Source organism: Vidua chalybeata, chromosome 18, assembly GCF_026979565.1.
Source record: "Vidua chalybeata isolate OUT-0048 chromosome 18, bVidCha1 merged haplotype, whole genome shotgun sequence".
NCBI lineage: Eukaryota > Metazoa > Chordata > Aves > Passeriformes > Viduidae > Vidua > Vidua chalybeata.
Genome location: NC_071547.1, coordinates 5,645,114 through 5,658,427, shown reverse-complemented (window position 1 = coordinate 5,658,427; position 13,314 = coordinate 5,645,114). Strand labels below are relative to the sequence as shown.

Below are 13,314 nucleotides of genomic sequence, written 5' to 3'. Positions count from 1 at the left end.
AACTTGCCTAGGCACGAAAATGCACAGGGAAAGCACAAAACCATTGTCTTTCATCTGCTGTGTAATAGAACTCTGAAATAATTATTATAATTGTACCATTCTGATATTTGTGAGCCCAGACTAAACTAATTTCAGAGGCATGGTTTTAATAATACATTTTTCCTTCTTCTACAGTAGTTCTAAATACAAAAACAGTGTACTGTTAATATCAGAATTAAAATGTGGGTGGGGTTTTTTTTTTCCTCTTCCAACTTCAGCCACACAGGTCTTTCTAGACTTGTTTTGTAAGTTAGATTTCATGAGGGACACCTGAGATCAGCACATACTTCAGCACTCTCCCACTCCCTCAGGGCAGCAGAACATTTCTGCAGCTGCAGTATGGTTTCTACAAAGAACACTATCAGATGAAACAGGAGGTTTCACAGCCTGTAGTTAGCAGAAAGCTAATTTTCAATAAATTTCTCCAGTAATGCTGTCCAGTACAAAGAAATGTTTACAGCAGTGTAACACAGCAGCTTTAATCCAGTCACAGCTTGTTAAGTTTTAATCCTATGCTTAAATAAATGCAAGGATGATAAATGTTAGCAGCTATTAATTATAAGCAGGATGGACTTATTTATGGTAAACTAATTATAATGATTCTTCCTGGAAGGTAATCACAGAATGGTTGAGATGAAAGTGACCCCTGGAGGTCATGTTGTCCAACTGCTGTGCTCAAGCACAGTCACCTAAAGCAGGTTGCCCAGGATATCTCCAAGGATGGAGATTCTACAGCCTCGCTGGGCAACTCGTTCCCATGCTCTGCCACACTCACATTGCATAATTTAATCAAAAAATGTTTTGCAATTTCAGCAAAAGTAAAATTGTCCATGCATTTGGATATTTATTTCATCAGAAGATGTCCAGCGAGCGTGTCCATGTCCATGGCAGGGGGGTTGGAACTGAATGATATTTAAAGTCCCTTTCAACCTGAACCATTCTATGATTAACAAGGCCCAGCAAAGCCAGGCAGCATGAAATTAGTAGTCCAGCTGAGAAGGGGCTAATGTATTTAGTGAAATCATTCTCTACTTTGGTTTCTAACTTGCTGAGTATTAGGAGGCTAGGAAAACAAATGTAAGTGGGAAAAAATATGAGTGAGGCAGAAGAGTACTGACCCATACTTTTTAATCTGAAAACATAAATGCTTTAGTAGCAAATCACAGTATTGTTATTATATGCTGCTGAAGGAGGTTCCTTTCTAAGGCAATTCAATCTGTAAGAATTTTTCTAAATCAGAATGTACATGTTGGCAAGATCCACGCTTACAAAGTCTTTCACTTTGTAAAGTACAGATAGTCACAACTTTAGCTGAAGTGGCATGAGATTTTGGTTAATATGCTGATAAGTAGCAGACTGATAATGTCATATGATTTCATTTTTGGAAAATTAACAAGTCACAGAGTCATCCTCGTGAGTAAAACACAAAGAAAACAGTAAAAAAGTATTATGTTATTCAGAAAATGCATGTTAATTGTGTAAACCTCTCTTCAGACCTGTCTTACACATTGTTTATTAAAGTAATGACATCATAATCTCTTGAAGAGAGGTTGGACTGAGAGAAAGCTTAAATCCTAGCCAGCATCTTTAGCTGCTTAAACAATGTAGGAAACATGGTCCATTGGATATGGGGTGGAGGGTGAGGGAAGAACAAACACTAAACCTACATATATTCTTTCTTTCTCCATTTCTCTTTCTTCCCAGAATGCTATACAGCAAACGGGGCTGACTATCGTGGCACTCAGAACCAGACCTCCCAAAATGCAGGGAAACCTTGTCTGTTTTGGAATGAGACCTTTGAGCATCCTTACAATACTGTGAAATATCCCAATGGGGAGGGAGGGCTTGGAGAGCATAACTACTGCAGGTAAGAAATATCCCATTGTTTTAACATTGCCTGAATACCCAGTGTTACTTTAAGCAGTTGACAGAAAATTAGGAAATGTCCTGTCATGCAGTGGAGAATGTCAGAACCATGGGTACCTAACACTTTTTGGTTTACCTTGTTATCAGTACCCTGAATCTATCAGCACCATTAGTAGAGTAACTTTTTCAACCCAGCTCCCACACTTCTTCAGCACAGTCCCTATCATGTGTCCAATTTATAAGGTGGCATGACAGAGAAAGACTATAGATTACATAAATGAAAAGGTGGAGATAAAAAAAATATAGAAGTATAGCAGTATAGTGACTGTCTGGATGAGTCTCTGGATGGTTTTTATCCTCACATACAAGCCTGGTTCTGTTACATTTCCCAAGTTTTGTGCTAAAGTTTTGTGCTAATGAAAGTTTATGTAGTCACTAAAAATTCTAAGCGAGCGTCAGTGATTTAGAGTTATTTGAATTCAGAAGCTCATCTGTCAGGGGTTACAATACCAAATTAAGCCATGGCAGATGCACTTCTGTTTCCTTGCCTTCTAGAGAACATCCTCTATAACTATGGAGAGAACTTAGAACAAAGCTTAAATAAGAACTTCAGAATTTAGGAGCCAAATCAGAGCTTCAGTTCAGAGATGTTTAGGCTCTGCAGGCTTCTTTTCAGCTCTGTGTCACACTAATACAGAGCTGTGAAAAATATAGCGGCCACAGAATTATCTCTGATACTAATAGCAGAATCAAGAATGTAATTTTGATTGTTGCTGTGTGGCAATATTCTACACAGGCTGTATCTACAGGATCTTACTTTTGGCAGTCGTCTCTGGCTAATATTTTTGTTAGTACAAAGCAAAACATGTACAAGCTGTGCAAAAACATGCATGAGAAACTGAATGTTTATCCAGATACTCAAAAAACACTTGAAACTTGCTTTACCTAGCAAATGAGAACTTGGTAAATGCTACAAGGAGCAAGAAGCCTATAATCTGATAGGTAAACCTGAGAAATTACTTAATTACCAAAAAGAGCTTTTTTACCTGAGTCTGCTAGGTATTAGAGTATCCCTATTTTCTTCCTTATGCTGTATCACTTGGCTTAGGAATATTCTCACAGGTGTATGGAATTACAGTCCTAACTAATGGATGACTTTTAACTTCACATTCTCTTGAAAGACAGCTTGGAAAGTCACTAAGAGTGCCAGAGTATATCTATAGCATGCAAATGTTGTCAAGGCCTGTGATACAGCTGTTTTAGCTCTTTCTCTGACATTCATCTGCTTGATGACAATGGACAAGTTGATTTTCCCTTTTCTCAGGCAGCACATACCTCACAAGGCTTTTTTAAAGGCATATTATATCGCTTTGAGATTTGATTTTGGGGACAACATTTGAACAATCAGATTTTACACTTGAAGTATTAATCAGAAGCATGTTACCCCTCCATGGGTGGTCCTTACTTGGAATACTTTGTTTACTGCAGGACACCCTGTCAAGATGGAAATGCCTCATAGTGTTCCGCTCACTTCAACCATAACAAAATTATGAGGACTGAAATTTTTGGAGATTTTGAAAGACAGAGAGTTGTTTTCTAACTGCCTTGCACTTCTGAGGTGGAAGACAAAGATTTTTAAAGACATTCATCATGTTTCTCTCCAATTTCCTCGCATTTTTAAGGCATTTATATGTAGAGTGCCATTCTCATGATTGAATTCCAGACATACAGTTTCTGTCATGAAGATGTAATTGCAAAAATTCCTGTAACTCTGGAAACAAGGGAAAATGGGTTTGTTCAAGTACAAGCTTCACTTGGTTTTAGTCTTCCACTTTTTTTAGCTACTGGAGGCTCTTGCATTACACCTAAATTCCTAGCATAGCTAGTCTTAGACTTTCCTGGTCCACTGAATCTGTTTGAAAGCCTAACTAGCAACATTTTAGTCATCTAAACTGCACTCAACTCACCAGTTGTTTTCAGCAGTCTGCTATTTGACCAAAAAACATCTACAGAATTTCTAAAATTGGATCTCCCACAAAAGAGTTGTTAATAGGCATAAATGACAACATGCAGCTGAACTGACACTTCAGTAGGGCTGTGTCATTAATAGAATTCATGCCAAAGCACATGATAAAAAGATTGCAACTGATCCTACTTAAAAGAAAAAGTTATATTTCAACCTGACTGTCCAAAATAAGAATTTATTCTCTTAAATAGAACTTTGCAATTTGAATAGCATTTCACAGTGTATATAGAAAAAACTTTAAATAACCTAATGACTAATTAGGTATGCATTTGTAAGCGGTGCTACACAACAGCAAATAATTATAAAAATAGTGATCATCATCATCATGGACATATAAGGAATTTACCATGAATATACAGAGATCACTGGAATTGATTTAGTCAGTTTTATTGAAAGGGAAGAAAATAATTCAGTTTTTTCCAGAAGCCTTTATCAGCTAAGTGTTTTTATCACCATACACACAGAAAGCTGGAGTCTGCACTATTTTGTACCAAGGCAGAAAATCAAGTTTATGAGTCTATGGAACCTGTATGCAGGATGTGTGGCAGAAAATCTTCCTCTCTGTCAGTACTGACCAGAAATAGTTCTGCACCTTTTAACATTAGAGTAAAACAAAGCTATATTTTAGACATTACCAGCATCTTATGCTTGATGAATACTGTAATAACCAAAGCTATCTGAACTTCCTGATAATGCAAAACTTTGCATTTTTTGGTAGGTACTAGAGCAAAAATACTAATGCCATTGAAGCTCAATAAGACTGATTTTTTTTTTGTGTGTGGTTTTGGAAAAAAATGGATGAATTTTTTCTCTTTCAGGAACCCCGATGGGGATGTCAGCCCATGGTGCTATATTGCAGAACATGAAGATGGAATATACTGGAAATACTGTGAGATTCCATCCTGCCGAAGTAAGAGCAATTTTTTTAGGCCTGCATCTCAGTTGAGCAGAGACTGGCAGTTACACAACAGTGGGTAGTGATTTCCAAACACAAACTAGGATAAAGCAAAACAGCTTATTTTCATTTGCAGACTAAGCTGTATTTTAAACAGGTTTCTTAGAGTTAATGACAAGCTTACTGAATTGTTCCTCCACAGTTATCCTTTTCATCTTACCTCAGAATTACTGGATTGTATTATTTACAAATACTGTATGATGGAATCACACAAAACTTGTGAAGTGCTGCTAGCTCTTTGAATCCATAGTTCATTAATTTATTAAAATCTAGAGGACAAAAAAAAAGGAAAGTTTTTACAAGGTATATACATCCATCCATTGCAATTAGCTCACATAATTAATTACATTAGTTTAATGTGTATAGAGCATCCTACACAGAATTGCTTGGAGGAAACAAAAACAATATGAGAGGACACAGTGAAAAGGTGTCTGTGTGCTATATGGGAACTCTGGAGTAGAATTCTGCCTCTGGCAGGTGCAGATACTTAACATTGCTGTGAAACCACAACCTGGATTTTGTTTGACTTTTTTTAAAATCAGATAATTTACAAGCTACTCACATGAAGCTTCTTTCCAGAATTTAATATTTTTCATGTGTTCTATTTTTTACCGTGTCCACAATGTCATGATCTGTGTCAGTATCTTCCAAAATTTTCTTTCCCAAACCACATTCTTTAAAATATGCCCAAATACTAAGATGATATTCTAGTTTTGAATGTTAACAAGCAACCATAGCTATACATTTTAATAAGTCTAATCATTAATGTCTTCACTTGCTTTCCTAACTTCTTTTGCAAATACCCTCTGTTTCTAAGGCATAACTCAGGTCTTCACTGCTAAGCACCAGAGCAGGTGTCCATATGTACATATTTGATTGGAAGTATATTTCTTACTTGAAGTTAAGAAAACAAAACCAGGCAAGAAAAATGGAGCTAAAGTGATTTTTTAAACTTTTTTCACAGCTTTGTTGTTTTGGATTTATGAATGTGAATGACTCACATCTTCATGCTAGGCAAACAAATACATAAGTGTGACTTTAAGACAGATGCCTTTCACCTAGACTTAAATACAGATTAAGGAGTTTAATTTAAAGAACACAAAATCATTCAACGCTCTTGGTACTCATTATTCAGAGGACATCTTACTCTTATTTTATAATATATACCAGGTATGATTTAAGAAACTTGATCCTCCTAATTAAGAAATTTAACTTGGTCTAAAATGAAAGAATTTGCATTTTCTTTAAAGACCACAGATGTTAACAAATTATCTGGATATGACACCAGGAAAAAAAGCTGAAAGGCAAATTCTCTCCACTCCATTTGTTCTACACAAAGGACCCTTTTAAAACCAGCCTTGCTCATTTTCTCTGTGGTGGGGAGCAGAGGATTTAAACTTGGACACTTACTTGCACAGATAATCCAGACTTACATTTACAAAATGTCCTTTTGACCAGTAGCAGCTGCTTCAAGCATTGCACTGAAACTCGATACTAGAAAAAGGAATTGCAGCAATTTAGAGCAAACTGTACATTGCAAGCTCATCCAAATCTTAATACAAACCTCATGGTTTATGAAGCTGTGTAAAAAAATCTTTTATTCTTCACCAGACTTTCTGTTTTCAGTAAGCATGATGCTATGTCATAGGACCATCAAAACTATCTTATGAGGTGCACAATACAAAACTTGACTTTTGTGATGGAGCAAGAAAGCAATTGTTTAAAAAAAAAAAAACTATTTGAAATTTTTTAGAGAAAAAATTCTTATGTAGGCTTCTTTTCCTTAATGATATTTACTACTAGGAAAGTATCTGGAACATAAGTTACCTATTAACTGTGCCCACATAATACCATGGCAGTGCCAACAACATGAAGCATCTTGATTGCCTAAAGAGATTTGCGTGCAATGATTCATCTGAACAATAATTAAGAATCTACAGTTAAGAACTTTTCATTATGGTGATGAATTCACATGGTTATCTCATGTGTCTCATTCCCTAATATTTATACATAACACTACATGCTTCAGTCAGAAATGTGTTCTGACATTCTGAGTAGGTAAGGTACAGAATTTAGCAGTGTTAGATGAAGATGGATGAGCACAATCACAGAAGACAGTGGTAGTTACTCCAGGAGGAGCTTTGTCTTCCCTTTTCTTCCTCTCTCCTTCTTCATGTCTGCTAAGCAGACTGGAATGGACAGAAACAAAATAAAAGGCAAGGCTGCAGCTCTGAGTGCTGAGAGAACATGTGCATCTCACATGGAGGATTCAGAACGGAATGCTTCAGATGGTTTGTTTGCAGTGTTGCAGCTATTCCCGACTTCTTTGGTCTCTCTGTTAATGAGGCTAGGTTTAAGTTCAAAGGAAATAACTTACACTTCCAAAATGTGAAAGAAAGAAAGAAAGGCTTGCTATGCCACTTAACTACATCTTCATGTTTATGACTCACATGACTCTCTCCCCATAAACAGATTTCATTACTGGAATCTTATTTCCAGTGTGCATGTATGTAATGTAATAAATCTGACTGAAATATGGAGGAGGTGTTAAATGGCAGGGCCAGGTAAGTTATACAGAGCTATATGGAACACAGGAACAAGGACAGCTCAAACCATTTGTGCATGCTACCAGTGCAAAAAGCTAGGAGGCTCTTCAAAGACAGCTAGATGAGCATAGCTAGAACATGGTTTTGAGCTCAAAAGGATTAATTCCATATTTTAATACATTGAATATGTGCCTCAACATGTAAAATGCAGAAGCTGTGGTGTTTGCCAAGACCTCATTATGTCAAATGCTGCTTAAAAGAAAAATGCTTGTGCAAAAGAGATGACCTTTTAAGAAGAAGAGGATAAATAGATACAAATGGGTGAAGACAGTGTAATAGTGAAACATCACTGGTGAGCATGAACAGTAATTGCAGAATGGAATGACTACCTCATTTTTTTTTGCCAAGTTTCTTTAGCAGGCTAAATATTAAGAGCAAAGAAGGTTAAAATACTGCTGGGACACCAAAGAGACTTATTTAGTTAAAAATTTAAAAAGTTTTCAAATTACTCAGGTTTCTTAGCATGCTGAAGTACTAATCCTCTGGAGCCAAGGTTGAAAGGTCTCACTAATAAAGCTACTTCAAAAAAGAAAAAAAAAATCGCAGGTCTCTTAGGAAAATGAGCTAGGTTGGATAACTAGGAAGCTTTTTCAGGGCTGTGAAATCATGCACAATACAAAAAAGAATGAAGTCTCTCATGAGTTATCTGCCCAGCTGTACTCAGCTGGGGTGGGGCTGCAAGTGGGGATTTCCAAAGGTATGTTAAATCAGGCTGTAACTTGAAGTCTCAGTATTTATATGAATGTTGCTGCAGGGCATATCAAAGCCATAACTGCATGCAAGTATTTATAATTGAAATTGTATTCTTAGAGAACAAAATTAATTTCTGAACAATATTTCAAGCAACGTTATGTCATTATTTATAATAAGTTTACTGGGTACTGTAATAACCAATGACTACATAAATAAAACACTCATACAGGTCTCTGAGCACATCATGTCATACAGAGCTGTGGCAGTTAGGTGGACAAAAAGAATCCATGTCAATCTGGCACAGGAATAAACTTAACATAGAGCTAGTAAAAGATTTAATTTCAAGCATGTGAATAGATATGACAAGTGGGCAAGGGATAATTTTATGCCATTATCACAGCACTGTATTGTACTCTACATCCTCTCTGGGGTGTGATCATGGCTAAATTCCAGTGCCTTGATGAAAAGTGCAAAACCAAAAAAAAAAAAAAACCAGAGCACTGAAGGGAGAAAACTCTGATCTCCCATAGTGACCAAGGAGCCTTGAAACATCATATTAATGTAAATAGATGGGTTGTTTTTTTAAAGTAATAATGCTCATTTTTAATCTCTTTGTATGATGCTTCAGATTCATATCAGAAGTCAAGTTTTAAATATTAGGAAATCCCCCTATATAAGTATATAGTCCCTCCCATAAAACTTGCCAAACTCCATTCTAAAACAGTACAGGTTCCCTTCCTCAAGTATCCTGTTTTGGGAACTTGTTTGGAAGGTCAGGCAGAAAACAGTTTAATTTACATTTTCAGAATATGTATGCCAGTAGTAAAAAAAAAAAAGAAAAACAAAAAAAAACCACAACCCCCCTGAACCCACTTAATGCCTTGGGTTTTTTTAATTGCCTCTTTCAGGAGAAATAAACAAGGTATTTATCTTGTCTGTTTTACTGCAGCTTACTGAAAGCAGCTAGAGAGTCTTACAGGTATATTGCTGAGATGATTTGATACTCTTTTATCCCATCACTCCTCCCTGGGCGTGTTTGGAAAATATGACAAGAATCATACAGAGCATGAGTAACAAAGAGTTCCCGAAGTGCAACATCAAGCCCAGAACGTAGAGAGAGCTGCTCAGTGACCAGGTAGTGCATGAAGTGGTCTGGGCTGTTTACAGGCACTTTAAATGACTGTTGTGTGTTACTCCTGTAGTGCCAGGAAATCTGGGCTGTTACAAGGACCATGGGGAGCCACCACCTCTGACTGGCACCAGCGAGACCTCCAATAAACTCACAATCCAAACGTGCATCAGCTCCTGCCGCAGTCAGCAGTTCAAGGTGATTTCTTTGACATCCATTTACAAAATGTTTTCAAAGACAAAAATGGCAACAAGCCTAGAGGTCTCTGTCATATTTCTCCTCTCCCCCATTTTTTTTTAACCTTTGGGAGGTCTAAGGTTGCACGTCCACCCCAGAGATCAAGCCCTCTCTCTGCAGCCAGAGGAATCTGGACGAATGACTAATGAATAATACCAGGAGAAAATATGGATGCTTACTGCAATTGTGAGTGTCAGGGTGCCCTCCATTCCATCTTTCCCCCAGTCTTAAGCAGCATCCTGACAGCCCAAACAAAAATAGCCTGTGGTGGTTCCTCTGAGTAATCACACTTCTCCAAAACACACATATCCTGCTGCCAGCTTTCTTGCTCAAACAACCTCCCGCTGTCACTCCTTCAAATACTATTCCTCCTTTCCTCATGCATCTTTATTGTCAAAGTTTGCAGGCATGGAATCAGGTTATGCTTGCTTCTGTGGAAATAACCCTGACTACTGGAGATACGGGGAGGCAGCCAGTACGGAATGCAACAGTGTTTGCTTTGGAGACCACACTCAGCCCTGCGGTGGGGACGGCAGAGTCATTCTTTTTGACAGTAAGTATTGAAGCAGGCTCAGTTTTTTCCCAAAGGAGAGGCCTCACATGTTCAGCAAATTAGGGAAAGGGCTCAAAAAAGAGAACTGTTGCACACCAAACAGCAAAACACCTCCATTCGGAATAAAATCAAGCTTCTTTCCATTTCTACCTAAAATTCTCATCCACTAATAATGTGAAATAGCTCTTCCAAGAAATTATGCTTGCTCATGCTCCAGAGGTTCTCTCACTTTCCTCACAAGTGGTACTAAGTCAGCTGTCAGAAACTCCCTAAGATTTGATCTTACTAGAGAGTAAAAAATTGTATATGCATATATGGATATGCATTGTCAGCTGGTGGCATTTCAGTTGCTCTCTGGATTCAGTGGTGTTTAAGTTTTCAATTTCATACAGCTGTGAAAGGGTGTCAGTTATTAAGCAGTGAGAGTTAATAGTCACTAACCCACTTTCCTGCCTGCCTGATAGGTTCAGAGTAGAAGCCCCTGAATCAGTGATTTATCTCTTACCCCATTTCTGCAGGGGTGCAGGAAAGGGTACATGGTTACAACACAAGGACAAAGGAAAGTTGCAGTGTTCAAGACTGATGCATAGGTCAGAGTAATGAGGCATAAGTATTCCAAGAAAGGGCAACAAAAGCTGTGCTCCCAGTGCTGAGGGAGAGAAAGAGCAGCTGCAGAGAGTGCATCCTGCTGGCCTAGCCAGTCTGTACCTTCAAGTCACATTTAAGTATTAGAATCTACAGGGTGCTAAAGTTTTGCAAAATTAATGTATTACCTCTTCTTTTTCTTTCTTTCTTCCCATTTTTCTCCCTTTCCTCTTGTTTTCACAGCCCTTATTGGTGCCTGTGGAGGGAATTACACTTCTGCTACAGCTGTGATCTATTCCCCAGATTTTCCTGACACATATGGCACAGGCAAAGTCTGTTATTGGACCATACAAGTTCCAGGAGCATCTCAAATCCACTTCAGCTTTGTCCTTTTTGAAATCAAAGATGCTACAGATATGGTGGAATTGCTGGATGGTTACACCTACCACGTTCTAGCTCGTTTTAATGGCAAGAACAGGCCTCCTCACACCTTTAACATCTCTTTGGATTTTGTCATTTTGTACTTTTTCTCAGATGACATCAACCAAGCCCAGGGATTTGCTATCAGGTATAGAGGTAAGAGGCTACCTTCGCTGTTTCTACCTTTCAGTGAAGCATTTAATTAACACGGGAGATTTCTGAAGTGGCAATTAAAGAACAAATATTTCATCTCTTATCTCTGAGGTGTTTCATCTCTCTTGTTGCCACTACTCACTGGGTGAAAGCTTCGCCAAAATTCCTCTCAGTTTGGAACATTCCAGTCAGCTACATCATAAATAGCAAAATAAAGGTTTTTAAAAAAATTCTATACCTCCCTGTTAAAACAGATTGGAAAATGACAGAGGGAAACAAAACAAACAATAATCCATCTGCACGTTGGCTCATCTTGGCTCCTTCTAACAGACTCTTCCTCTTCAGCTGAAAGTCATCAGGAGAAAATGTTCTGGTCCTTGAGCTGTACCTACTGTTATGATGAGCTGCTAGAGAAATTCTGAGAACCCCAAAGTGGTGAAGTACAGGCTTTTTTAGGAATCAGATATAATTTGATTATTTGAGTGCTCTTACGTAAACCAGAGAGCAGCATGTCTGTTTATAAGCACAAAAGTCCAGCTACACCTGTTAAGAGACTGTTATTGTAATCATACTCCTCTGTTTTCAGCTGTGAAGGACAATGTGCATCAAAACAAGATCCCAGTGAATCACACCCTTCCAGAGAGGCTAAATGAACAAGCAAATCTCAGCATCAATGCAGCCCGGTCATCAAAGATACTCTATGTCATCACAACCAGCCCAAGCCATCCAACCAGCTCCATGCCTGGTAATGACACAGTAAAATGTGGAAATGGGAAAATCCATTTTGCCAAAGCAAAATCCAGAGTCACTATTTCCTTTGCTGCCTCCTCCACATTAGCAGATCCACTGTGCATCTTACTAACAGATGAATTTTCATTCAGTCTAATTAGCACTTACTGAGAGAGGGATTCTCTCATTACATTTCAAAACACTTCTCACCTAAGTCAGAAATAGTGTGAAGATGATGAGTTCTTGAGAATGAAAGCATCTCAAAATGCATGAGTCAGAGCAGCCTCCTCACTGAGATCAGCTTTAGTGACCTGCATCCCACAGAAGGGCACAAGTTGCTGAAAGAAGAGCAAACTTTACTTGTAGAGTCTAGAATAGCTTGAAATGCTGTTTGCATCCCTGTTACCCCAATTAACAAAGCCTCATCAACAATACAAAGAGGACTAGACAAGTTAATGGGCGTAGGAGAGGTGTCACTGAGAACTGTCACGTGCTTAGAACTCATCTTCAGGACATCACTGAATTCAGGAAATTACTGAGCTGTAAATAACCGAAGTCTAGAAATGCACTCTTGGTGAATATCACCATTATTCTCTCCTGCTGTTAAACCACTCTGGGCATCTGCTTTCATCTGTCACTGGAGCTGGGCCTCAGTCCCACTGGGGACATTCCCACAGTCCTGAAGCTATCTGCATCCCAAACCTGAAACATGAGCTGCACACCCAAACCAGCCAAGGTGCAGAACGTGCCCAGGAATAGTCTGGGACTAGGCCCAGCCTAATGCCAGACTTAGCACAGTTACACCTAAGCTGCCTAGTGTTAAACTACCCAGGAGCACCAACAGAAACTGCACCCTGGGATTTTATGCAGTTCAGAAAATACTGTTCAAATCATCATGTACAGGCAATGCTTTGAGGAAGGGGCAGTGGGTGGAAGGGAACTTCTGCTTCCTTTCCTAGGTAATTTTAATAGTATATGCTTTGAATTTTTCCAGCTTTCAGTTTTATTGGGAGGAGTTTCACAAGGGAAAAAAGCAGTTCTGACTGAAAGTTGTATGGTTTGTGCCAGTCTGCAGAAAATACTTGTAGGTTTAAGGCATTGTCAAATTACAGATTTGAATAAAGCGTCAGAAGGCTGTTTGTTCCTTTCATGCAATATTCTTACTGTAAAAACTGTAAATAAATGAATGTACTGAGAGCTCCCCCTCTTCTCTTTTGCAGAATGGACAATATACAGCCTCACAGCACTGCTCATCCTAAGTGTTACAGCCATAATAGCAAAGATACTTCTGCACGTTACCATGAGGTGAGTGTGGAGCAAAAG

The 13,314-nt window shown here is 38.4% G+C and overlaps 1 protein-coding gene across 1 annotated transcript in view; it reads left to right on the top strand.

The window, feature by feature from the left end:
* Positions 1 to 13,314, top strand: part of KREMEN1 (kringle containing transmembrane protein 1) — a 30,259-nt gene that overhangs the window by 8,181 nt on the left and 8,764 nt on the right. Inside the window, exons 2-8 of the mRNA XM_053959092.1 lie at positions 1,744 to 1,906; positions 4,750 to 4,841; positions 9,388 to 9,512; positions 9,951 to 10,104; positions 10,933 to 11,265; positions 11,849 to 12,007; positions 13,212 to 13,296. Of these exons, the coding sequence (XP_053815067.1) occupies positions 1,744 to 1,906; positions 4,750 to 4,841; positions 9,388 to 9,512; positions 9,951 to 10,104; positions 10,933 to 11,265; positions 11,849 to 12,007; positions 13,212 to 13,296 (1,111 nt within the window). The remainder of the gene's footprint in view (positions 1 to 1,743; positions 1,907 to 4,749; positions 4,842 to 9,387; positions 9,513 to 9,950; positions 10,105 to 10,932; positions 11,266 to 11,848; positions 12,008 to 13,211; positions 13,297 to 13,314) is intronic.